The following is a 25,364-nucleotide window of genomic DNA, read 5'->3' as shown; positions in this document are numbered from 1 at the left end:
AAACAAAGACTCATCAGGTAAACAGACGTGGATGTGATTTTCTCATGTCCTCCTCTAACTCCCAAGTCGAGTCACCCGTCCTTCGATCCCAGATGAATTTAACGAGGCTGACGGTATTTCCTCGGCGTTCTTCAACCTTACTATCCTCTAAAACGATGGGTGGTACTTCCACTGTGAGATCCTCTATGATCTGTATATCCTCAGCTTCCAACACATGGGCTGAATCGAATACATACTTCCTCAGCTGTGACACATGAAACACCGGATGAAGGTTCGCCAACTAAGGGGGTATAGCTATCTCATAAGCCACCGGTCCAATCCTCCTCGTGATCTAATATGGGCCAAGGAACTTAGGGGAAAGTTTCCTTGAGCGGAGAGCCCTTCCCACACCAATGGTTCGGGTCACCCTCAAGAACACATGATCGCCCGCTGCGAACTCCAGGGGTCTCCTCCTACGGTCAGCATAGGCCTTCTGCCAATTCTGAGATGCCTGCATTCTATTCCTCACCATCCTCACTTTTTCGGTGGTCTGCTCCAACAATTCTAGTCCAACCAATACCGCTTCTCCATCCTGATACCAACAGAGAGAAGTCCTACACCTCCTTCCATAAAGAGCCTCATATGGCCCCATGCCAATGCTCGCATGAAAACTGTTGTTGTAGGTGAACTCTATCAAGGGCAACACCTCATCCCAAGCCCCCAGGTGATCCAATATACACGTCCGCAGTAAGTCCTCAAGTGACTGAATGGTCCTTTCTGATTGGCCATCAGTCTGAGGATGGTAGGCTGAGCTCATAGTCAACTTGGTCCCCAAAGCTTCCTGTAAGGTTTGCCAGAACCGGGATGTAAATCGCGGGTCTCTGTCGGAAACTATGCTCCAAGGTACTCCATGAAATCTCACGATCTCCTTAACGTACAGCTGGGCCAACTTGGTCATGGACATTCTCAAGTTCATCGCCAAGAAGTGGGCACTCTTGGTCAATCGATCCACTATCACCCAAATGGTGTCATGTCCTCTAAAAGTCCGCGGTAGATGAGTTACAAAGTCCATGGAGATGCTGTCCCATTTCCACACGGGTATCTCCAAAGGCTGTAGAATTCCCCCGGGCCTCTAGTGCTCCACCTTCGCCTTCTAACAAGTCAAACAGGCTGATACAAAAAGGGTCACATCCTTCTTCATCCCCTACCACCAGAAGGTCTCCTTGAGGTCCTGGTACATCTTAGTCATGCCAGGATGCAAGCTAAGACGACTCTTGTGTCCCTCCTCAAGGACCAACTTCTTCACCTCTGCATAATTAGGTACACAGATTCTGCTCTAAAATCTCAGTATACCATCATCACCCAAGGCAAAGTCTCTAACCTCATCCAACCCAAGTTGTTCTCTAACCTTGTTCAAACTGGCGTTCAATAACTGCCGCTCCTTGATTGAGCCCAAGAAGTCACTAGATATAGTAAGGGTACTACACCTAATGGACTCGGACCCTAACTCAACCTGTAGCCTCATGTCTCGGAATTTCTCTAGCAGCTCCACTTCCTTAATCATAAGGTGTGCAATATGCATTGTCTTCCTACTCAAGGCATCTGCCACTACATTCGCCTTCCCTGGGTGATATAGGAGCTCAAAGTTATAATCCTTCAGGAATTCCATCCATCTTCTCTGCCTCATGTTCAGCTCCTTTTGGTCAAACAAATACTTGAGGCTCTTATGATCGCTGAACACGCGGAACTGGGCACCATAAAGATAATGCCTCCAAATCTTCAAAGCAAACACTATGGCTGCCAACTCTAGGTCGTGTGTGGGATAATTACGCTCATGCACCTTAAGTTGCTCTGAAGCATACGCCACCGCCTTCTTTTCCTGCATTAGAACACAGCCGAGCCCCAGATGAGATGTGTCATAGTAAACTTCAAACGGTTTCCCAACATCCAGAATTACCAATATAGGAGCACTCATCAACCTTCTCTTTAGCTCCTGAAAGTTCTCCTCACACTTGTCCGTCCAAGTGAAAGGTTGGTCCTTCCGAGTAAGCAAGGTCAAGGGCACCGCTATCTTGGAGAATCCCTCTATGAATCTCCTATAGTAGCCCGCTAACCCCACAAAGCTCCTGATCTCCGTGGCCGACTTAGGACTTTCCCACTTTACCACTGCCTCGACCTTCGCTGGGTCCACTGCAATTCCCTGGGCGGATATCACATGCCCCAAAAACTGAACCTCACCTATCCAGAACTCGCACTTGGACAACTTGGCGTACAACTGTTTTTCTCTCAAAACACCAAGCACCAACCTCAGGTGTTCTGCATGCTCCTCCTAAGTCCTGGAATAGATAAGGATGTCGTCTATGAAGACTACGACAAACTTATCTAGGAAAGGTCGGAAGATCCTGTTCATGTAATCCATGAACACCGCCGGAGCGTTGGTCACACCAAAAGGCATAACCACATACTCGTAATGGCCATATCTGGACCTGAATGTCGTCTTCTGTACATCATCAGCCTTTACCATAATCTGATGGTATCCCGATCGCAAATCTATCTTCGAGAAAACTGACGACCAATATAGTTGATCCATCAAGTCGTCGATTCTCGGGAGAGGGTACTTATTCTTGATCGTCATCTTGTTTAACTGCCTGTAGTCCACACACAGACGCGAACTCCCATCTTTCTTCTTCACCAACAGCACTGGCGCTCCCCAAGCCGAAGTGCTGGGTCGGATAAACTGCTTCGCCATTAGCTCCTCAATCTGTTTCTTGAGTTCAACCAACTCCGCCAGAGCCATGCGGTAGGGAGCCATCGATACCGGACCTGTCCCCAACACTAGATCGATAGAAAACTCCACCTCTCTGTGGGGAGGCAACCCTGACACCTCGTCTGGAAACACATCTTCAAACTCATGCACGACCGGTATAACTGACGTCTTCTCCTCTTTCTCCACCCCTAGATGTGTGAAGATTATGTAACACTGCACGCCATCATGGAGTTCCTTCATAGCACCCTGGGAAGATACCAACTCGGGCTCCCAGAGTCAGGAAACAACAGTCTCTTCTCTCGGCAGTCTATAAGAATGTGGTTGGTAGAGAGTCAATCCATTCCCAGGATCACTTCCAAGTCTCGTAGTGGCAGGCATATTAGGTTCACCTTGTACCTGCGTCCTTCCACCTCCACCGGGCACCTAGCACATAAGGACGATGTCCTAACCAAACCTGATGCCGGAGTAGACACCGCAAGCTCACACTATAGTTCGCACACCGGCAGACCCAGACGTCACAAACAATCATCTGACACAAAGGAGTATGTCACTCTAGAATCGTACAATACATAGCAAGACATACCAGCTATCACACAATTACCCACAACCAGATTACCTGAACCAGTCGCCTCTGCTCCTGTCATGGCATACACCCTGCTCGTCACCTGAAGCTTGTTGCCTCTGTCTCTCCTCTGATGCTGATGGGGAGTCTGAACTGGAGGGCGCGTCACTACCCTAGCAAGGTTGGGGCAATCCTTCCCAAAGTGGCCTTCCTTGCCATAGTTGTTGCACCGGCGATAACCTTCCTTACGTGGACAAGCGCTCCTCAGGTGGGGTCCTCCACATATGTAACACTGAACTCGGCCCTATTGAGGAGAAAAGCTCTTAGACCCTTGAGGCTGATGGTAAGGTCTGTCATACGGTCTCCTCCGCTCCTCGTGCCTAGGTTTGGACCCAGATGGTCCACCAATTCTCTGAGACGGCTGTGGCTACTGTGGGCGCTGGCCTTCCACCTCACGTTTCATCTTCTCCATCACTCTATCCTTCTCCACCAGAGCGGCAAAGTTCTTGATGGACAAAGGAGCCACCATCAAGCGGATATCACCGCGAAGTCCATTCTCGAACTTCCTGCATCGCCACTCCTCATCAAGTGGTAGGGTGTAGAAACGGCCGAGGTGTTTGAACCTCTCAGCATACTCTGTCACCATCTTCCCTCCTTGGGTCAACTGGAGGAACTCCACCTCCTTGGCGTACCAGATGCTGTCAGGAAAGTACTCGGAGAGGAATCTCCCCCTGAAAGCCTCCCGTGTCACTGGCTCATCTCTCTTCTCCAGGATGGATTTGGTGCTAATCCACCAATGCTCTGCCTCCCCCGTGAGCATATATATAGAGAACACCAACTTGTTCTCTGTGGGGCACATCTTTGCATCATAGATGCGCTCTAAGTCCTTCAGCCATTAGTCTGCGGCGTCAGGACTAGTCTTCCCATCAAACTTTGCTGGGTGGTGCTTCAGAAAATCTTCTAAGTTCCACTCCCTGACTGTAGGGCGTGGTTCAGGTCCGAAGACGAGGGTAGCTGTCCTGGCCTCCTCCAGCTGCCGGAGGGCCTCCATGTGCTGCCTGTGGGCATCCTCAATAGCTACCCTAGCAGCTTCCATCTGCTGCATCACTAATTACTGCTGCTCGACCGACGCTGCTTGTCGCTACATAGATGCCTCGTGCTGCTACATCATAGCTGTACTCTGCTGCGCCATAGTCGCCACCATGGCTTCTATAGCTCTTGCAATGTCCGGTGCATCGCCCTGGAAGGATAGAGCGTTCCTACGGTGAGGTGCCATAGCTCACTGGAACATAGATAATCACTTGGTTAGGCTCGATAAGATAGGATTTTAACTAAACACTCAGAGACACACAAAGAAAGCTAAGCGGACAATCCTGATGTCGGGCTCCCAGAGTCAGGAAACAACAGTCTCTTCTCTCGGCAGTCTATAAGAATGTGGTTGGTAGAGAGTCAATCCATTCCCAGGATCACTTCCAAGTCTCGTAGTGGCAGGCATATTAGGTTCACCTTGTACCTGCGTCCTTCCACCTCCACCGGGCACCTAGCACATAAGGACGATGTCCTAACCAAACCTGATGCCGGAGTAGACACCGCAAGCTCACACTATAGTTCGCACACCGGCAGACCCAGACGTCACAAACAATCATCTGACACAAAGGAGTATGTCACTCTAGAATCGTACAATACATAGCAAGACATACCAGCTATCACACAATTACCCACAACCAGATTACCTGAACCAGTCGCCTCTGCTCCTGTCATGGCATACACCCTGCTCGTCACCTGAAGCTTGTTGCCTCTGTCTCTCCTCTGATGCTGATGGGGAGTCTGAACTGGAGGGCGCGTCACTACCCTAGCAAGGTTGGGGCAATCCTTCCCAAAGTGGCCTTCCTTGTCATAGTTGTTGCACCGGCGATAACCTTCCTTACGTGGACAAGCGCTCCTCAGGTGGGGTCCTCCACATATGTAACACTGAACTCGGCCCTATTGAGGAGAAAAGCTCTTAGACCCTTGAGGCTGATGGTAAGGTCTGTCATACGGTCTCCTCCGCTCCTCGTGCCTAGGTTTGGACCCAGATGGTCCACCAATTCTCTGAGACGGCTGTGGCTACTGTGGGCGCTGGCCTTCCACCTCACGTTTCATCTTCTCCATCACTCTATCCTTCTCCACCAGAGCGGCAAAGTTCTTGATGGACAAAGGAGCCACCATCAAGCGGATATCACCGCGAAGTCCATTCTCGAACTTCCTGCATCGCCACTCCTCATCAAGTGGTAGGGTGTAGAAACAGCCGAGGTGTTTGAACCTCTCAGCATACTCTGTCACCATCTTCCCTCCTTGGGTCAACTGGAGGAACTCCACCTCCTTGGCGTACCAGATGCTGTCAGGAAAGTACTCGGAGAGGAATCTCCCCCTGAAAGCCTCCCGTGTCACTGGCTCATCTCTCTTCTCCAGGATGGATTTGGTGCTAATCCACCAATGCTCTGCCTCCCCCGTGAGCATATATATAGAGAACACCAACTTGTTCTCTGTGGGGCACATCTTTGCATCATAGATGCGCTCTAAGTCCTTCAGCCATTAGTCTGCGGCGTCAGGACTAGTCTTCCCATCAAACTTTGCTGGGTGGTGCTTCAGAAAATCTTCTAAGTTCCACTCCCTGACTGTAGGGCGTGGTTCAGGTCCGAAGACGAGGGTAGCTGTCCTGGCCTCCTCCAGCTGCCGGAGGGCCTCCATGTGCTGCCTGTGGGCATCCTCAATAGCTACCCTAGCAGCTTCCATCTGCTGCATCACTAATTACTGCTGCTCGACCGACGCTGCTTGTCGCTACATAGATGCCTCGTGCTGCTGCATCATAGCTGTACTCTGCTGCGCCATAGTCGCCACCATGGCTTCTATAGCTCTTGCAATGTCCGGTGCATCGCCCTGGAAGGATAGAGCGTTCCTACGGTGAGGTGCCATAGCTCACTGGAACATAGATAATCACTTGGTTAGGCTCGATAAGATAGGATTTTAACTAAACACTCAGAGACACACAAAGAAAGCTAAGCGGACAATCCAAGTCCACAGACCTAAGGAATGACCGCTCTGACACCATAAGTGTAACGTCCCATTTAATTTATAAGCGTAATTAAAGAAACGCTACACATAGAGAGTATATTAACACAGTCCTGGGTCTTTAACGTCACCCCTACAAAACTAGACACACCACGATGCCAACGGAAATAGTTGAAAGGTCTACTAAAAGAAGTAGAGTACTAAACAGAAAATGATACATGGGCCTAAGCCCTAAAGAAACCCATCAAGGAACAAGATCCAGTCTATGCGGACTATGCAGCGAAACTATCACCACCCTGTTGCCCACGGGTGTTCCTCGCATCTGCTCACACCAACAAGTTGATGATCATCGCAAGAGAGAGTACCACACAACAAAGCACACAACAACAAAAGTAGGGTAAGCTAAGCACAAAAGATTTCATCCATCCGATCAGATATAATTTCACAACATCATAAACTTAATTCAACCAAGCATGTTACGACTTGTCAGGCAATATACTACAACTCGACTCGACTCATCCGGATACGTATAACCAGGTCGGATTCAGCGGATGCTTGCACTTGTAGTGGATACCTCTGTTCACCCCCCGAGCTATGTGTTGCAAGTGTTACAATGAAACGATTTCCCTCACCACAAGGTTAGCCCTTAATGAATTTCAGGCCTCCTGCTACTCTCACCACAGGAATCAGTCCGCTCTAAGTGAGACTAACTGACTCCTTAGAGTGTTAGGATGCGATCCTTTCCTTGAATCCTTACCTAATTATACAGATGGGACACCACCATGGGCACCCACTAATAGGGCCATGGAATTACGTCCCGACCACTGAAGCGCAACCCTAAAAGTCTCACCTAGAGACCCCAAGGAATTATGCACTGACACAGACAAAAATATGATCACACAGTCAAATAGTATTCACCATGCAAGGATATATCCAATATGTCAACCTTTAAAGCCAATACCTTTCACGTTTCTAGGCCCAACTCATCATAATCCATCCATGTACATAAGATCCAACTCATCTCGTTATCATGCCATTTTAATAATACCCATCTCATTTAGTTCACATGCCAATTTTCATACCAAACCCATCATCTACAATTCATGACTCATGCCAAGCATACATAATACTCCATTATATACATGTTTCTCATCATAACATTCATACCCAAACCAATACCAATCATCCAAGAACAAACAAGCAACCAATCAACGCACTGCCTCGCCCAGCCCCTCGTTCAGGCTGAAGGGTCTCACTCAGGCGAGACGTGCTCGCTCAGGCGAGCTTCCTTTGCCTAGGCGAGGGCTCGAAAAAGCATAAGGGAAACCACGCGGGATCTCGCTTAGGCGAGACCCCTCTCGCCTGGGCGAGATACTCGCTCGCTCAAAAATAATGAGCGGGTCGCCTGGGCGACCTCTCGCGTAATAGGATTTGGGCGAGTCCTTGTTCATCTCGCCTAGGCGAGACTGGCTCACTTGGGCGAGATTAGCAGGTCTCGCCACTGTTTTCCTGCAACAGTTACCCACGCCAGTCCAAACCACGGATATTCATACATTCACAGTTATTACAACATCAAACCATCCACATGACCTCAAAACAACAGTTACATGACTAGACAGAAACGAAACACGAGAGTGAGCTAGAGCTTCCCTACCTGAAAGAAGTTAGCGAAGACCTCGACGACACGACAACGAGCATTGCAGCTCTATGTATGAACTAGAGAGCTAAAAATAGTAGAGAAACAGAACCAAGGGTGGATCATTACGAAGCCCTAACTGTTAAAATGCCAAGGAAAACAATGAAAATCATACGAGCTAGGAAGAGGTACTTATGCGGAGTAGGAACTGGGTTTGGAGTTAGCTCAACGTGGACCTTAGGACAAACCCTAGCAGAGCGTTCTGTGCGGGAAAGGAAAGGTGACGATTGTTGAGTTTTCTGCAAGTGTGAAAAGTGTGAGTTAGGACAACCTGAAAATGGTTTTATCAATTGGACCCGCCCTAGGCCCAATTACAAGGGACAGCCCTTTACTTTAGGGCAGAAAATTATAGGGCAACTTTAATGGGCCAGATCCTAACTATATTATTTCTTTAGAATAATAAGTTTTGATTCAATAACTTAAACACATAATACAATAATAATTTTAAAGAAAATAATAAATATAAAAGTTACAAACAGATTTGTTGGGAGTGTTATATAAAAGATTAAAAATATTAAAAAACAAAATTACTGGTAAAAGATATGATGTTACGAATTTATATATTATAATTTGATATTATTTTCGATTGAAACAAACACGAGAGATTATATGTTATAAAGGAGATACCATTTTCTCTCATGGCCTGTGCATAGGGCTGCTGGGCCAACCCTTCATAATTCATTTTTGTGGTAAAATTCGTTGAAAATGCTTCCGTTGGTAACGCGATGTGCGTCTAACTGCACACTTCCAACTTCATTTATAATGCCATTTTCACCACTCACTTTCTCATCTAACTCATTTCCAAGGTGTGAATGCAATAATTTTTCATAACTTTTATTAATTTTGAGTCAATGATAAAATATAGTTAACTCTATCAGTTCTATCTTTTCGATAGGGATTGTCGTGATTAAATAAATAAAAAATGCTAATATTCGATTCTTAGTCCAGTACTCAACAATTTATGTCAATGAATAACAAATGCTAATATTCAATTTTGGTATACACAATCGTAGACTATTAATTTAAATTTTCTTAGAGACTGATATGTAAAACACTCTATTGTAAAATTTAAAATTTATTGCAGTTATATTTTCTCTCATTCTTAGTTCTTGATATATCAAGTTCTTTTACTTTGTTTTTCGTTTTCTATAGATAAATATTTAATAAATAATTAGATAGATACATATGTGAGTACATGTATCTTGCTATGCAACACTACAAGAAAGATCCTTCCATTTGCTAGTGCCACAACCAATCTTATGGCTTTAAGACTTACAACTAGAGCAAACACCTCTAAATAAATCAATTCTTATTTCAGTAGAAAATTTTGTGCAATTTATAACCTTGTTCGATCAAATTAATACCAATTTCAGTATTGCTAAGTTAGTAGTGAACCAACTAGATAAGGTTAAGCTAATCCCGAGTCGGATCCAAACGATTACAGAATTGATTTTCAATATTTGATTCTTATCAAAATCTATCCTGATGCAATTAAAACTATATGAATGATATGCAAAAATATAGAGAAAAAATTGAGAATAAATGAAACAACAGATTAATAAAAGACTTTAAAACAATTATAGTAGAACAAGTTAATTCCATTGCTTTCAAGGTAGGATTCATCATTGGTTTACTAAAGGTTATTATTATTTATTTCTTATCTAAGAATTTAAATTAATCAATGTAACTTCTTAATTAATTTGTTGGCGTCCTAACTTTTAACCAAAGTAACTTCTTAATCAAAAACAGAATTTTATAGGTTAATCATAGTAAATTGAACTAAATTAACTTCTCAATTAAATATTATTATGCCTAATCATGTATATTCTTTTACCTCTTATATCTAGTAAAAAGTTAATTAACCAAAGTAACTTCTTGATTAATTGTAATAAAAGTTTTCACTTTTAATCAAAGTAACTTATCAATTATTAGCACAAATTCATTCAATCATATGAAAGTTTCTAAATTTAACCAAAGTAACTTCTCAATTAAAATTTATAAACCCTTAGATTCATATGACTGCTACATTAGGAAGATTTAACATTGTGCTAACTTGCTACAATGTAAAAATCATTACTTTTACTAGATTAGGAACTAAAAGACATAAATAAAAATTAATCACACAAGAACCAAAAGAACAAACAAATTTATTCACTCTAGCCTTGGAATCCAGTTAAGAAATTATAGTGAAATTAACCCTTGAAGCTTATCCCTCCATGGATTGGATGGAATACATGAAAAATGATGAATGAGAGAAAAAATAAAAAGGGTGGAAAAATATGAAGGATGTGGTTGATGGTAGCTGTCGAAACCAGAGCAAGGGGGCTATCAATGGCTTAATATTACGATAGGTTTATTTCGCCAAGTAGTTAGAAACAAAAAATGCCTTAATCATATCAAATCATGCATATCTTCATAAGTTGCAAAACAAAAGAATCAAACTAAATATTTGAGTATAAACAAAGCATGAGCAAGTCGCTCAAGACAAATAGGAATGACACATGATGGTCCATCCATTTCATTAAGGTTCAAAACTCACAAGGTTAAACTCTTTCACAAAAGATTTACTAAGATAATTCTCAAATCAACTCAATTAGCAAATCATAGAAACAATGCACTCATATCAACACAACTTATATTTTTCAAAAATTATAACTGTCCTAGTTACTGAATCAAATCCTAAAATCCATGCAGACATGTTATGTTGAAATCACTAGAACTGGCATAAAAGATAGGCGTGAATAATGTAGAAGACCTTTTATGCCTGTTATAACTCGAACTAACATAAAAGGTGGGCACGATGACAATTTCATAATAAACTAGATGATTTTTATGTTGGTTATACCTAGAAACAAAATAGAAAGTCCACAAGTATGTTATTTTAATTTTAAAAAACAGATACTATGTCAATTCTTCATTATAACCGACAAATAATCTTTAGTTTTCTTCTTCACCTTCTTCGCCTTATGTTGCACTTCATTGCTTTACTCGCAATACACTCCTTCCTCACATTACTCCTCGAACTGCTCTTCTCACTTGCACATACTCTCGTCTTCTCCCTCTCACTACATTTGGTTGTCACTCTTGTCTTTTTCCTCTTGTTGGTGTCGCTCGCAAACCCATAGTGCTTTTGCAGACGCTGTGGGTTGGAAATCACACAATGGAATGATTCTCATGTTTGAAAAAAAAATCAAGAGGGAGGGTGAATTGGGTTCTTAATAAAAATTGTGCTTTAAAATTTTTTCCCTTTTAATATCAAAGTTCAATTAAAATTTTTATCTTTATTTTAATATCCACAATAGAATAAAGAGAGTAAGGAAGAGAAAATTGCACAATAAGAATTTATATTGATTGAGATCAAAAAGACCATAGGTCTAATTGTTAATCTCTAAAAAATGAGATTAACTCAATCACTAAAATAAACCACAAATATAATCATAGATAAGAAAGTTTAGGGTTTAGAAAACACTTCTCTTGAAGCCACAAGAGATGAAGACACCTCCCTTGAAATCCACAAGATATGAACACCTCCTTTGAATCATACAAAGGATGAAGACACCTCTCTTGAATCACACAAGAGATGAAGAAACACCTTCCTTGAATCACACAAGGAATAAACACCTCCTTTGAATCTCACAAAAGATGAACGACTTCACCTAGCAACAACTACAACACTCAATCACTCAAGATCCCACTTGATGAAGGTTATTGCTTTACCCACACTAGGTTTTTCAAAACCTACACATAGAGAGTTCTCAAGTACTTAAACTTCTCAAACTTCTATTTTAGTAAATGAAAGCGTACCACTTTATTTATAAAAGCCTATTTAGAAATTAGATTAAGAATATGAAAAGTTAAGACACAACTTCCACAGATAATCGATTATCATAAGTGATAATCGATTATTCTAGAGTAGTTTCTGAAAAACATTGTTTTGCATTGATAATCGATTATCCTCTGAGATAATCGATTATTCTAGAGCAGTTTCTGAAAAATTAAAAAAATACTTATGTTAATCGATTATCACTAGCTATGATAATCGATTATCACAATGCATTTTGTAAAAATAAAACCTTCTCTCAATGCTCTATTGTTTGGATTTTGCCTTTTGACTCTTTATCTACTAATTTAACTATTTTAAATGACACACACATATTACAAGACTTAAACAACTAAACTCTTAAGTCTTCAATTGATCTCTTGAATTCAAGCTCCATGCATTCTTTAAGTCTTCAACATTTCTCCATAATTCATCATCATCATCATCATCATCAAAACTCCTCATTGAATAAAAATGTCCATCTTTTTCTTTTTGTCAACATTATGTTTAGGGTTTGGATATTTCCTATCTCATGGGCACTCCATAGGCTTGGTCCCATACATTCGCCACAATGGTCTCATTGTTATCCTTTGTTGTTGTTCTCGAACCTTCTCTTTGTTTCGCTTCTTCTGATTTACAGGTTAGGAATTATGATTTGAAGGTTATCTGATATGCATTTATGATCGAATGAAGAGGTGGATGTTAAGGAAGAGGCAAAGGAAGTGGAGTATGGAATGGCAGCGGTGTTTGATTCATATGTCGATCAAAAACTTTATTTTTTACTTAAAATGACTCTTTTATACCCCTCGATGAATGGTTTGCGGTATGATATACATTATTGTAATTTGTATACAAGAAGAATCAAATCCAATGTAATAAATTGAGTTCTAAAATTATGAAACATAAGTTTTTGGAATTGGATCTATAATCCCAATTTTTGAGTATTACTAAAGGATCTATGCCCACTACTATATATATGATCATTAGTAACATTTAAGAAATGTTACTAAACTATAAAAAATGTTACTAATATCATCTAGTAACATTATATCAAATGTTAGTTATACCCTATGTTACTAATAACTTTTAGTGACATTTTTACATATCAATTGAGACATTTATAAAATTGTTACTAAATAGCTTTAGTAACATTTAATTAATGAAAATGTAACATTTAAAATGTTACTAAATTTTTTAGTAAGATTTTTTTATATAAAAAAGTAACATTATAAAAATGTTACTACATATCGTTAGTTATATATTTTTTTTTTAAATAGAGACATTTTCAAATTGTTACTAAACAATTTTATAGATATTTTTTTTATAAAGGCAACATTATAAAAATGTTACTATAACTATTTTGTAACATTTCAACAAGTATAACCAAAAAACACATAATTAATATTAAAATATTGCACACCAACATTTACATTGCATGCTTCTTTACTGTAATGTTGTCATCCAAAAAGAAAGCCACAAAATCAACTATTTTATTTTAACAACACAACATAAAAATCAACTATAGTTATGCAATATTGAAGATGACACAACCTAGTTGGTAATGACTTCAAAAGTCCCACATGGGTCTAAAGGGAATCCATGAGGTTAACACAAGAGTTTTAACAAAGGAAGTTCTTAGCCAAAAAGAAAATTCAAAATAGGCTTATAATATGAATGTAACAGAGAAATCAAGAAAAATGACCAGAGTTCTTCTAAGGCACATAACGTTTGGTTCCTCTAGTTTTCTTTCCTATAAGATTAAAGAAACAAAGAAAAAATTATACAAAATTCTGCATAAGAAAAAGAAAAACAAAGTAAAGCCAATACAAATAATAGAAAAAGGCAAATAAATAGCACCAGACATACCTTTTTAGTCAAAACTTCTGGTTCAAAACCACCACAACCAGTCCCCACACCCCTTCCAAAAACCTGAAAAGAGTACCATCAAATCAGTACCCTAAGAAGCTTCATTTAAATACTCTTCCTTTGTCCTTAAGCTTCATTAAAAATGTAATGTTTTTATAGAAAACATATAAGTATCCTTGTTGCATCTACTGGTGCATCTCGGTCTTCTGTTACAATTGACTTAATGGAGTTTTAACAAAAAATATGCTTGTTCAATATGCTTTTCAATTTAGTTTTCAACTATCTTTTTTGTTCATTTGTTCAAATTAAAATAGAGAAGGAGCTGCTAACATATGTTTCTAATCAAAGGCAATAAAGAAAGTTACCATCAAAGAGTCACTTCTTCCCCATTTTCATAGGGAGCTACCTAGGGTGAGAAAATAAGTGAAAAGAATGATCAATGAAGGTATATATACAATGCAGAATAACAGAAATGAAAAAGGAAAAAGAGAACAGAAAAATAAAGCCTAACAGATGGCTAATAGAAAGCTATAGCTAAGACTAACCTTGTGTAAGACCCGAGAAAGACTTAGGATTTTTAGGTAAGATTATAAAGTGAATGATGCTTAAAATGGAAGAAGTAATTTAATTATTGAGTTAGGATGTTGTTTATTTAATTCAAGTATTTAATCTAATTATGATTTATTGAAAATGAGTGTTTATAAACTTATAAGCGCGTATGAAATCATGAATAAGCATATAGCTTAATGGTTGTGGTATGTGTTATGTGGGTAAGGACGTTGGTTTGAACCTGGTTGGTGGAAAATGTAGGTTGTTTTTCCCTTGCATTTTTTTCTTCTTTTCTCTTTCTTTCTTTATATTAAGTTTTGTCACGTGCAGTGCTTATTTTTCTTTGCCATTACAGCATGCATATAGATATATACATATATATGGTTGTTGAGATGCGCACAAATCATTATTTTATCTTTTGTATCTTTTTGAATTATTATATATAAATAATACAATGGTCAAGAAAAATAAATTTAAAATGGAGAATATTAACAGAAAGTTGGGAGTAAGAAGGGGTTTATAGGTTAAAAGTTAGGGTTTTGAAAAAAAAAGGGAAAGGGAGAGAAACAAGAGTAGAAAAATTGAGAGTTGAAGACTACGGGAGAAACACAGAGTGAAAGAGGCAATCCAAGTAGGGGAAGCAAACAACTTGTGTTATTTTTTCTTTTTGTATGCGTTGCCACACTGTATTTGTTGTATAGATGATTGTAGGTATGAAACTGAGGTTGCTTTCTATTGTTGTTTGAAGCTTGATTGTTTTCTCTCTTTCTCTTTTCTTCTCTTTGTATGTTTGTTTGTGTTTTTTTGAAACCTTGGGTTTTATTACGAGTACGTGATTGTATTGCATGCATGGTGCATTGTTTCATCCTGTTTTCCTAGTAGTTTTGTTAGTTTTGGTGCATGAATCATGCTGGTGGTTTGAGTAAAAGCACGCGAGGGCGGCTATAGGTGTGCAATAGGGTCGCAGTTGGGTTTATAATCGAGAGAGTTGCAGTATTGGATTGGGGTTGGGAGGATAGACTTTGCATGTTCTTCATCTTTGGGTTCTGCAAGAAACCCTAGTATTGGGTTCAACGTGAGTCTCATGTTATTATGAAAGGAGGGTGTCACGTTATGCAAGATGATTGAGGTGGTTGAAACTCTTGGTCTAATGCGATTAGAGTTGTCGCTGGGTTGTACGGAAGCCATGGGTGTTCATGGTGATGAATGGTGGAGGCATGTTGCTGTTGTAGAGGTTTCTACGTTCAAGAGTGAGGTTTGATTTCATGCATAGGGTTAACATTTTTTTCCGCATGGTTTTCCTGCTATTGGATCAGGGTCTTGTTGTTAGTCTTCATGTAGCATGGCCTCAAGTGTGCGTCTCACAGCTGGGTGTTTTAGGTTCCACATTTAGGAGGCAACATGCACATTGATTCATTTTTATGGTAGTGCAGCCATGGGTTGAGAGTGTTAGTATAGGTGCAAACCATATGAATTGAGTTTCTCTTCTTTATGCTTTTGGTTGGTTCCTTTTCACATCATGGTGTGGTTATAACATGTGGGTTCTAAATTTCTTTCGTCACTTGATTTTTGTAAGCAAAGCCATACACCGTAATCTCTTGGTAGGGCCCACCGTAAGGAATAAATGGTAAAATAATTAGAAAGAGGTGTAACTATGTATTTGGTTGCCATTTGGAATTTTATATGTTTTTTTGTGGTTGAGAAGGACTAAGTGGTATAGGTTTTTCTATTGAGCATGTTGAAAGTGTTGTTGTTTGCATGAAGAATTTTGGGAGTTAAGTGTTGTATGAGGTTTTTCGTACTTAGAGACCCACTTATGACTCTTTCGCTTGTGTGAAGCAGTAGAAAGGGGTTCTTTTCACCTGTGTGAAGCAGTGGGGAGGGGAAAGATGTTTCACATTATTTCGTCTCTCATTGCGAGTATAATGCCCAATGTGCGATGCATTGACATTTTTACTCATAAATCCTTGAGGAATAAGGGAGACACTCTGGATGCGATAGTGGGACACGTCGAACCATCTATTTCTAGGAAACTAGATGTTGTTGTGGAGTAAAAGGCCGCGAAAAATAAAAAGCTAAATTGTGATTACTATTTTTAAGAATTCTAGATGAATGTGATTGTCTGTTTGGTTTGTATGGTTGTTTGGATGTTGAGGGTTGTGTATTCTAAACAAAGCTTGATTGTGATTGTAATGCTTAAGTTGTTTTACTTGGATGTTAAGTTGAGTTCATTTGTCATGTTTATTTTTGGATTTATTGTATATATATCATTGGTTATGGTCAGCTTACCCCTATTTGTTTGTTTAGTGTGTTTGTTGTATGTGTGATGATCATATAACATGTGTGTTATACGGGAGCAGATGATAACACAAATGTTTTTGGCACAAAGTAGATTGTGGAGAGGATGGAATGAACTCAGGGGTTTATTATTTATTTAGTTGATTTCAATCAAATATTGAAGACTATGAAAATTTCTTTTGTTTTCTAGTTGTTAATTGGAACTTTGGTTTTTTATTTATTTATTATTACTAATGAAGGTTTTGGACTACTTAATTACATTTAAATTATAAATTTTTGCATAAGTACATATTTGGAAATAATCGTTTTACTTTTAAATGAAACACGAATTTTAGATTATCGTGACATCCTAAATTAGGGGTGTTACACCTTAAACTCAAGTGAGGATTAAATTGATAACAAAGACTAATTAAGATAAGAATTACTCAAGCTTTTAACCTTTTTGTTGTGCTTTTATTTTCCTTTTACCTTTGAGATTACATTAAACCAATTAAGCTATATGTAAATGCAGAGAGAATATGCACAATTTGCAGACCATTTCTAAGAAAAAGAAAAGAAAATCAAACTTGCAATTCAAGGGAAGATAAAATAGTGAAACTTGCAGGATTGATTCGTTGCTGAAGTTCTCACACTCTAGATCAAAATTTGGCCAACAAACTTTTGTCATTTAATCAACTCCCTCGTTCAACAACTTTCGTTGTTTTCCTTTTATCCAAGTGAAAAACTCAAGTTAGAAGGGAAACAAAACCATTACTTGCATTATACAATATATTATAACTACCTAGTGCAAAGCGGAACATAGTTAACTAATGAGACCATACAACAAATGAATCAAATGAGTTATGCATTTCCTAATGTCTCTTATTGTTAAAGAATATCTATGATTCATTTTTGTGCGGGAATGTATAATTTGAGTGGCCTAAATTTCAGTTAATTTTTAGTATTTCTTACAAGACGGTTTCAGCCTAAGTTAGAAAGAATGATGAGGCAAATGAAAATGTAGAACACCAGTAAAATTGAAAAATTAGGTAAATTGAGAAACTAAATTGTCAAAGTATACATACGGATGGCAAACGTGGACAACAAAAAGTCATCGTACCTGCAAGAAACATGAAACATTCTATCAGAATTGGGATAAATGATCTTGGAATTGAATCCAACAATAGTGAGAGAATTCAACCACTTGAAATCCACGCCTCTGATAGCCATGGGAATTGATAAAGGGAAAACTCGAGAAGAAAGAAACAAGTTGATACTAAATAATCGTGTTGAAGCAACGTTAAAATGCATTAATAGGATGAGAGTGAAGATTGACATGGGAGTGAAATGTAGAAATGGAATGCAGAGATTGAGAATTGGGAAGAGAAAAAGGTACCCTCCGCGAAGAAGTTGAAGAGAATGCAAACCAAGCCTACGAAGTAAAGTACTGAATTAGGGTAATCAATTCCTATACTAATTTAATAAATGTTTTAGTTTTTATGAAATTTTATTTGATATTCTAATCTAAAATGTAAACAATTTTAATTATTTCAAAGTATTTGATATCCTCCTAATATTGAATATTGGATAATGTGAATTGCATAACCTACCTATGAAAATGAAAACCTACTTATGAAAATGAAAATCAAACCACAATTGAAAATGAAAAGTAAAGAAAAAGCAAGAAAACTTACCTATGAAATCTCAGAACTTATGAAACGTCGAAACACGAGAACCTGTAAAAAAATAGACAATTAATATTCAAATGTCAAAACGAATTTCAATCCATTACCTGTGAAAAAACATAACAATGCGAATCAAAAACATGAGAGACCATGAGAGGGCGAGAGATAGGTGAGCGACGACAAGAAGAAAAAAGGACAAAAACAACAAGAAACCTGAGTGAGATTGAGCCGTTGAGATCGGAGTGGAGATGTGAAATCGTTGCCAAATCAACGAAAGATTGAGGAGATTATGTGAAAATGTGAGAGGAAAAGTTGATAACGATGACCTATGACTCCAATGCAACGAAAACGACGATCTATGACGAGAGAAGTGAGATCTATGACGAGGGAAATGAGAGTATACAAAAATGTTGATTTGCTACAAATTTTTATTAAACAATTTAAAAATATAATATTAGCAGCAAAATTGATAAATATAATTATTGGATTTTTAAAAATAATTTTTTATGAAAAATTTTGTTATAATTTTTCTGCAATTTATAATACTATTATTAATTCAAAAAATTTGCAGGTATCAATTTTGATTTGTTGGAAACAATTTTTTTACAAAACTTTTGTGAGTATTACCTGAAAAAAAATCTACAAAAAATTATAAATATTTTTTGTAGAAAATATTTTATTATAAAAATTGAAAATATTTTTATGAATAATTTTTATCAAGAAAATTTGTAGGTAATAGAAATAAACATTTATTTAAAATATAATTTATAATAATATTTATTTTAAAAACGTTTCTGTAAGTTATAAATTTTATCTATAGTTACATTTTTAATAACTATAATAAAAAAAATGTTACTAAAAGCATAAAAAAGTGTAATGACCTAGAGTAACTTAATATAACTGTTAATATTCTTTATACTAACATTTAAAAAAAAATGTAACTAAAGTATACATAAAGTAACATTTGTAATAAATGTAACTATAGCTTGAAAATGTTGTAGTGAAATAAGCTTGCATTATTTGATTGATCAGAAGTTACTGAATACTCATAACTAAACTGAAATTGCCACCAAACTTACACAGTACAATGAAATAGTGAAAAATGCCCCCAAAACCAAACCAATATTAGAAAAGCAAAGAACAAGCACCCATTTATAAACTTGACTAGCATCAGTGTTGAATGATGAAAGCTTGAAAGCTTGATATTGCATACACTGTCCAACACTACAAATTACTACCCATAATAGTATGAAAACACTATCATCTCTTCTTTTACCCAAAAAAATGGACCAAACTATACTTTTCAGTATGAACCCCATCCAGAATTCTCAACACTGATTTCCGGAAGAGTGAAAGCAAAGTTTGGTTTTGGTTGAAACCATCCAAGCTGCTCTACCAGTTTCTTCATCTGTGCACCAGCTAAATAAGTAAGCAGTGAAGCCAATACTCCAGAGGTAACATAGAATGTCACAGTTTTGAAGTATGTCATGAAAGTTTTGTTGGCTATTTGGGTATGAGCTTTGGCAATGGCAAGGAATGTGATGCAAATAAGAGAAGCTCCTGCAACTGCTCCAAGCTTCATATCCTTGTCATCACTCTCACCAAATGAGAAGCCATACACTAATGGCGGCACTAACCCAAATATAAGGAATGATAAGATTGCAAAAAATGCATGAAGATAGAAATTGTCCCTGTTTCCCAGTAGTTCATAATACTTATCCACTTCTTCATCATTTCTTTCACTTGCTTCCTCTCTAGGTTTTGAAGCTTTCAAATCCCTAAGCTGAATGCATATATATAAGAAAACTTAAACTTAGTTTCATGAATAGAAAAAATTCTAAATTTATTTATATTTAATAGTAATGATTAAATATTTATTTATTTATTTATATTTAACCTAATGTATAAGATCAGTATCATTCTTCTTATTTTGCTGATTGGATTGGATAGAGATAAGAAAAGTAAGTAAATCTATTAGTATACTTATAACTCATCGTCTACGTTAACAAGTTGATTTAACGAAATAAATCACATTCAATCTTAAAAATATATATATATATATATATAAGAATTATATTGAATCAAAAATGAATAAAAGAAAAATATTGAACTATTAATACAAATATATAGATAAAAAGAGTATTAAGGATATTCTTTATGTAAATTGTTGACCTTCAAACAAGTTGTGTTACAATTAAAACTGCCAATTAACCTACAATATTTTGTACTTGTGGTTTCCCAAAATTTAAATTTGTTTTAGTCTCTCAAAAATAAAAAATAATACAAAAATTTAATATTTAAATATTAAATTTAAGAGATTAAAATGAATTTTTGAGATTTAATATTGAGAGTTTATAATTTGAGGTTTAGAGTGATATTATAAGTTAAGGGATTACAACAATCATGCAATGAATAAAAACTTACATTATGAGTCAACACTGTAAGTCCACCAATCAGGTTTGCAATACCTAGAGCAACAATACTCACTGCAAACACAATTTGAGTAAAAATATTAAATATAGTCAATATATTTGGTTGCACAACTTCTGGTCAATGATATCATATAATTTCAGGAATGTTCTAAACTTAGTACGATAGAGAAAATAGAAAAACATAATTTTTCATATATTAAAATTAGTTTATGCATAAATCAAAATTATTTAAAATTAAATTATTGATTTATTTATTTTCGTAAAAGAATGGATAAATATATAAGGAATACTTGGGTGATACAATATTTGAACTAACTAGTATAAAATAGATATTTCATTTTTTTATTTTACAGAGAAATTTGTTATTATTTTACCCTTTTCATTAAAATAACGAATAGATCACAATAAAAAAAAAAAAAGTTCGATTGTTAATTTCATTTCATGCATAAATTACACTTTTTGATATTGAGTACTTGCATTACTTATTAGATTTTTTTTTCCAACGAAAATGTATTATTAATTTGAAGTAAATTAAAATGCGAAAGTATTTATTTCATACCTGTGGCAGCATCAGCACTTGCTGCAGATGTCACAACACTGAGGCTGGCTAATAATTCAGCCAAACCACCATAGACTATGCTTTTAAGAACTTCCCAACCCTTACTAGGTTCTGGAACTGTATTAGCTTGATCATTTACATCAATGGCTATTTCTTCAGAGACTGGTTCTGAATTTCACCCAAAATACACTATAATTAATATAATTTTGCAGCAATATGTCTAAGAATTAAGTATAACTTTTTGTTGGAGATCTAAGACAAATTTTGAGCCTGTGTATAAATAATTACAAATTTTATTTCCTAAGTTGAATTTGTAATGCTGACAATGTTTAAGATTTATAGGATGATATCATAGTCATCTGACACATATTTTAATAAAATTTATTAATTGTTAGATTTATTGTGTCATGCATGTTAATATCTAGTCTCACCTATTGATTTTATCATTTATGTGTGAACAACGATTCATAAGGTATAATAATTTTCAAAATTATGAGTGGTGTCTACATCATATATATTATGACAATTAGTTTCTAACACTATGTTAACATTTTTATTATGTTATTTATGCATCGTTTTCTCTGGTCCAACTAGCCGCCATGGCTGCAAGAATAAAAAAATTATATATTTAGTCGCCATCTCATTCATCCTTTCTTTGTCATTATGGAAATTTAGAACATTTCAGTTAATATTAACTTCATAATTTGTTATTTTAAAGTTCAAGTGACAAAGTTTTTGGACTTCGTAAACTTGCATTACAATTACAAAAGGTGCACTCTCTATTCTTAAGAATTATGTTTTTAAATTTTACCTAATTGAAAAAAGTATCATTATTTAATAAAAATTATAGGGTTTATTAGCTCAACCAACAAGAAGTCAATTAATTGTGATGATTACCTAATTCCGAAGTCAATGGTTGTGTCCAATTGCTCAAATGATTAATTTAAACACGAACTAAAATAGATTATCAGCTTAAATCTGTTGACTTTTACATCATTAAAAAAAAGTATAAATTCCGATTATTTATAATTGATTGATGATACGTCAGTAAAAAAATGAAAAATAGTGTGATTATTAAGTTCTCATTACCTCCAGAAGGTCCTGATACAAACCCAGTGAAAAACTCCTTGCCTGATGAACAACAAAGAAAAGAAAAGGTCCAAGTCAATGATAATATTTAATATCAATTAAGCACTTAGGTAAAGTATTAAATCCTAGAACGTGTACTCTACTTCCGAGTATTTTTTACGCGTTTTGCTGTTTAATATTTCACATGGTTTCAACAACTGAAAATATATTTAATTAAGTTGCCGGATCTGATTAATCATTATATATATATATATATATATATATATATATATATATATATATATATATATATATATATATATATATATATATATATATATATATATATATATATATTCCACACTAATGAAAATAGAGAGAAAATATAGTAAAATTAGGCTGCAAGATGCTTTGGAAGTATATGGAGAAGTAACATCCATGAATTTTGAAATCAACATTCCTCTAAAATGGTTGTTATATATATATATTTATAAAATATTCTAGTAGATAGACATGTTTACGTAAGTGTATTTTTTTTCTTTAATAAGGATTTAATTAGTTATATAAATATTATATGCATTAACTATATTAATAAATAAATATAAGTTACTGAATTATAATAGTAATCGTTTAATTTTTATTAGAACAATAAAGTCTCGATGTACTTGCAAGCTTAGGACATAGATTTGTTTCAATGATATATTGTAGTTTTGTACTATTTTATTAAGGAGTGCAATCAAAGACTAATAACATTCATTAATTCAAAGAAACAACTTTCCATGTTTTGCTCTACGATAATAGCTTCAAATGAATGGTGTGTCGTATTAATGATTTTCTTTTAAAAATTAATAAATATAGATTTTACACATTTCAATTCACTTTATCGAATTTATAAATTATAATCATTTTTTAATTTAACATGTTCTATAGAAGAGTCTTTTAACGTTTCAGGATATTTATAAAAAAAATCAAATACAAGAATTTACAAATAAATAATAGAATATGAGTAGCATACGTTTGAAAACACGAATTATTTGTTCCGTAGAAGTCGTAATTTAAAATACTATTCAATTCTTCATTTCATATTTTTGAAAAGTTGTATTTAAAACATGAAAAATGATAGTTTAATAAAGTTTTTTTTTCTGACAAACTACTTATTCAAGTTAAAAAGGTATTATTTTATTATTTTATTTTAGTTAAAAAATGAAAAATTAATTTATTTTAATTCTATTTATGAAAACTTTGTAAAAAGAAATTGTCAATAAATATTTTTTCTTAAAACATCTGTTTTCTTAAAACATCTGTTTTCTTAAAATTATGTTTTAAAAACCGATTTCTACTATTTAAAAAAAATGATAAAAGGATTTAAAAATCATTATTTTGCCACTAATCCATATTTTGTAATTTTATTTAAAATATATCCATTTCCCTAATTAAAAAAAAAAACTAATTAGACATGCATTCAGAACATTTTCCCACTGGCACATATCATTTTAATTGTATTTTTTTGTTGTTGGTATAATTACTCGTACAATATCCAGTTTAGGGTTAGTGTGTCAAATAGGTATCCAGTTTAAAAAAAAGTGTCAATTGTATCACAACTAATTGAAACACTTTTTTTAAAATTGATATATAATTGACACTTTTTTCAAAACCGGTACTTATTTGACACACTAATTCTAAAGTGAGTATTATATAACCCCAAAGTGACTATTATACGAGTAATTATACGTCCTATAACTAAGAGCATTTTAAACTAAGAGCATTTTAAAATGGTGGCTCTAGTAAGTATACTATTTTAATTACTTTATAATATAGTGAGACACCAATCACAGTCATAGCAGTAAACAAGGAAAACACGAGTTACCTTTCTGAATGAGTAAAGTGAAACATTCTGAGCATCGTACCAGACATTGAACATCTTCTTCATGTTCTGGAGTAACTGGAGGAACTGTAGGTGGAGGAACTGTACCAGGAGACACTGCAACTGGAGGAATTGCAGCCCAAGGAACTGTAACCGGAGGAACTGTATCAGGTGACACTGCAACTGGAGGAATTGCAGCCCAAGGAACTGTAACTGGAGGAACTGTAGCAGGAGACACTGCAACTGGAGGAATTGTAGGCCTAGGAACTGTAACTGGAGGAACTATAACTGGAGGAACTGTAACTGGTCTTGTAGAGCAAAGCAAGACCTTGCTGATGCAAGCGTCACAACTGGGGCAGTAGAATTCATGGTTTGGTGGCATCATGAACATGTTTTTCAAATATATTTCACGAACTTCTTCTGTAGGAGACAAGGCTATACCAATTGCTGGTCCATTTTTCATGTAAATAAAAGAATTAGAAGAGTTGAAATATAGCTTAGCAGAATCATGTTTTTCTTCCTCAACTTCATGTTTTTCGTCTTCAGCTTCATTCCCTCTTTCTGGGATCACTGTTTTGGATATAAAAGGAAGAACAACTGAAAATAAAAGTGTTTGAAAATTTCGATTAGCGCTACTATTGGTGAAAATAACATTGTATTTAGAAAAACAAAAGAATATGTTAGAAAGGAGTTAAATTTGTACCTTCTCTGTTGGTAATGAGCTGTGCTGAAGCCTGCAAATAAACCTCTTCTTTGGTTTGCGCTACGACCAACGTTTCAGCATCCATTTTTGTGGCAAAGTCGGAAGATGGTAATGCTTCCTTTGCTACTGCGTTGTGCGTCTAAATGCACACTTTCAACTTCATTTATAAGGCCATTTTCACCACTCACTGTCTCATCCAACTCATTTACAAGGTGTGAACGCAACCCTTCATTAAAAGAATATATAGCTATGCAAAACGTGGAAGTTGACGAACATTAATAACGTAGCATAGCCTTTCACTGAACGAACTTTAAACATATCTTAATCTTAATGTAACTTAATCTTATAAAACTAATTTATAACAAGTTTGCATGTATTGGTATACTGTAAACTTGTTGTATCTTTAGTTGAATGAAGATTTCTAAAACTAATATATAATATAAAGTGGTATTAGAGCCGATGGTTAAAACCGGCTCAGACGAGTGC

The 25,364-nt window shown here is 36.1% G+C and overlaps 2 protein-coding genes across 2 annotated transcripts; both read right to left on the bottom strand.

The window, feature by feature from the left end:
* Positions 1–4,470: 4,470 nt before the first annotated feature.
* Positions 4,471–5,846, bottom strand: LOC114165154. Its single transcript, XM_028049818.1, has 4 exons — positions 5,439–5,846; positions 4,995–5,291; positions 4,822–4,910; positions 4,471–4,567 (listed from the first exon to the last, which is right to left on the bottom strand). The coding sequence occupies exons 1-4, from the start codon at positions 5,844–5,846 to the stop codon at positions 4,471–4,473; spliced, it is 891 nt and encodes a 296-aa protein (XP_027905619.1).
* A 13,401-nt stretch (positions 5,847–19,247) lies between these two features.
* On the bottom strand, positions 19,248–25,160 carry LOC114166170 (membrane protein of ER body 2-like). The gene is made up of 6 exons (XM_028050849.1): positions 24,879–25,160; positions 24,179–24,772; positions 22,333–22,374; positions 21,244–21,411; positions 20,677–20,738; positions 19,248–20,035 (listed from the first exon to the last, which is right to left on the bottom strand). Exons 1-6 carry the CDS (start codon positions 24,961–24,963, stop codon positions 19,556–19,558), a joined length of 1,431 nt encoding a protein of 476 aa, XP_027906650.1. The 5' UTR covers positions 24,964–25,160; the 3' UTR covers positions 19,248–19,555.
* Between the last annotated feature and the right edge of the window lie 204 nt (positions 25,161–25,364).

Source organism: Vigna unguiculata, chromosome 10 (assembly GCF_004118075.2).
Source record: "Vigna unguiculata cultivar IT97K-499-35 chromosome 10, ASM411807v1, whole genome shotgun sequence".
Classification (NCBI taxonomy): Eukaryota; Viridiplantae; Streptophyta; class Magnoliopsida; order Fabales; family Fabaceae; genus Vigna; species Vigna unguiculata.
Note: the sequence above shows the minus strand (reverse complement) of the source record. Positions and strands in the feature narration are given on the sequence as shown.

Coding starts and splice junctions, on each gene's coding strand:
- LOC114166170 (XM_028050849.1), bottom strand. CDS start 24,963: ATGGATGCTGAAACGTTGGTCGTAGCGCAAACCAAAGAAGAGGTTTAT. Junction 24,773..24,878: donor GCTCATTACCAACAGAGAAG/GTACAAATTTAA, acceptor TTTTATTTTCAG/TTGTTCTTCCTTTTATATCC. Junction 20,739..21,243: donor AAGTGCTGATGCTGCCACAG/GTATGAAATAAA, acceptor TTGTGTTTGCAG/TGAGTATTGTTGCTCTAGGT.
- LOC114165154 (XM_028049818.1), bottom strand. CDS start 5,846: ATGTGCCCCACAGAGAACAAGTTGGTGTTCTCTATATATATGCTCACG. Junction 4,911..4,994: donor TAGCTGGTATGTCTTGCTAT/GTATTGTACGAT, acceptor TGCGAACTATAG/TGTGAGCTTGCGGTGTCTAC. Junction 4,568..4,821: donor GTGGAGGTGGAAGGACGCAG/GTACAAGGTGAA, acceptor ACCTCACCGTAG/GAACGCTCTATCCTTCCAGG.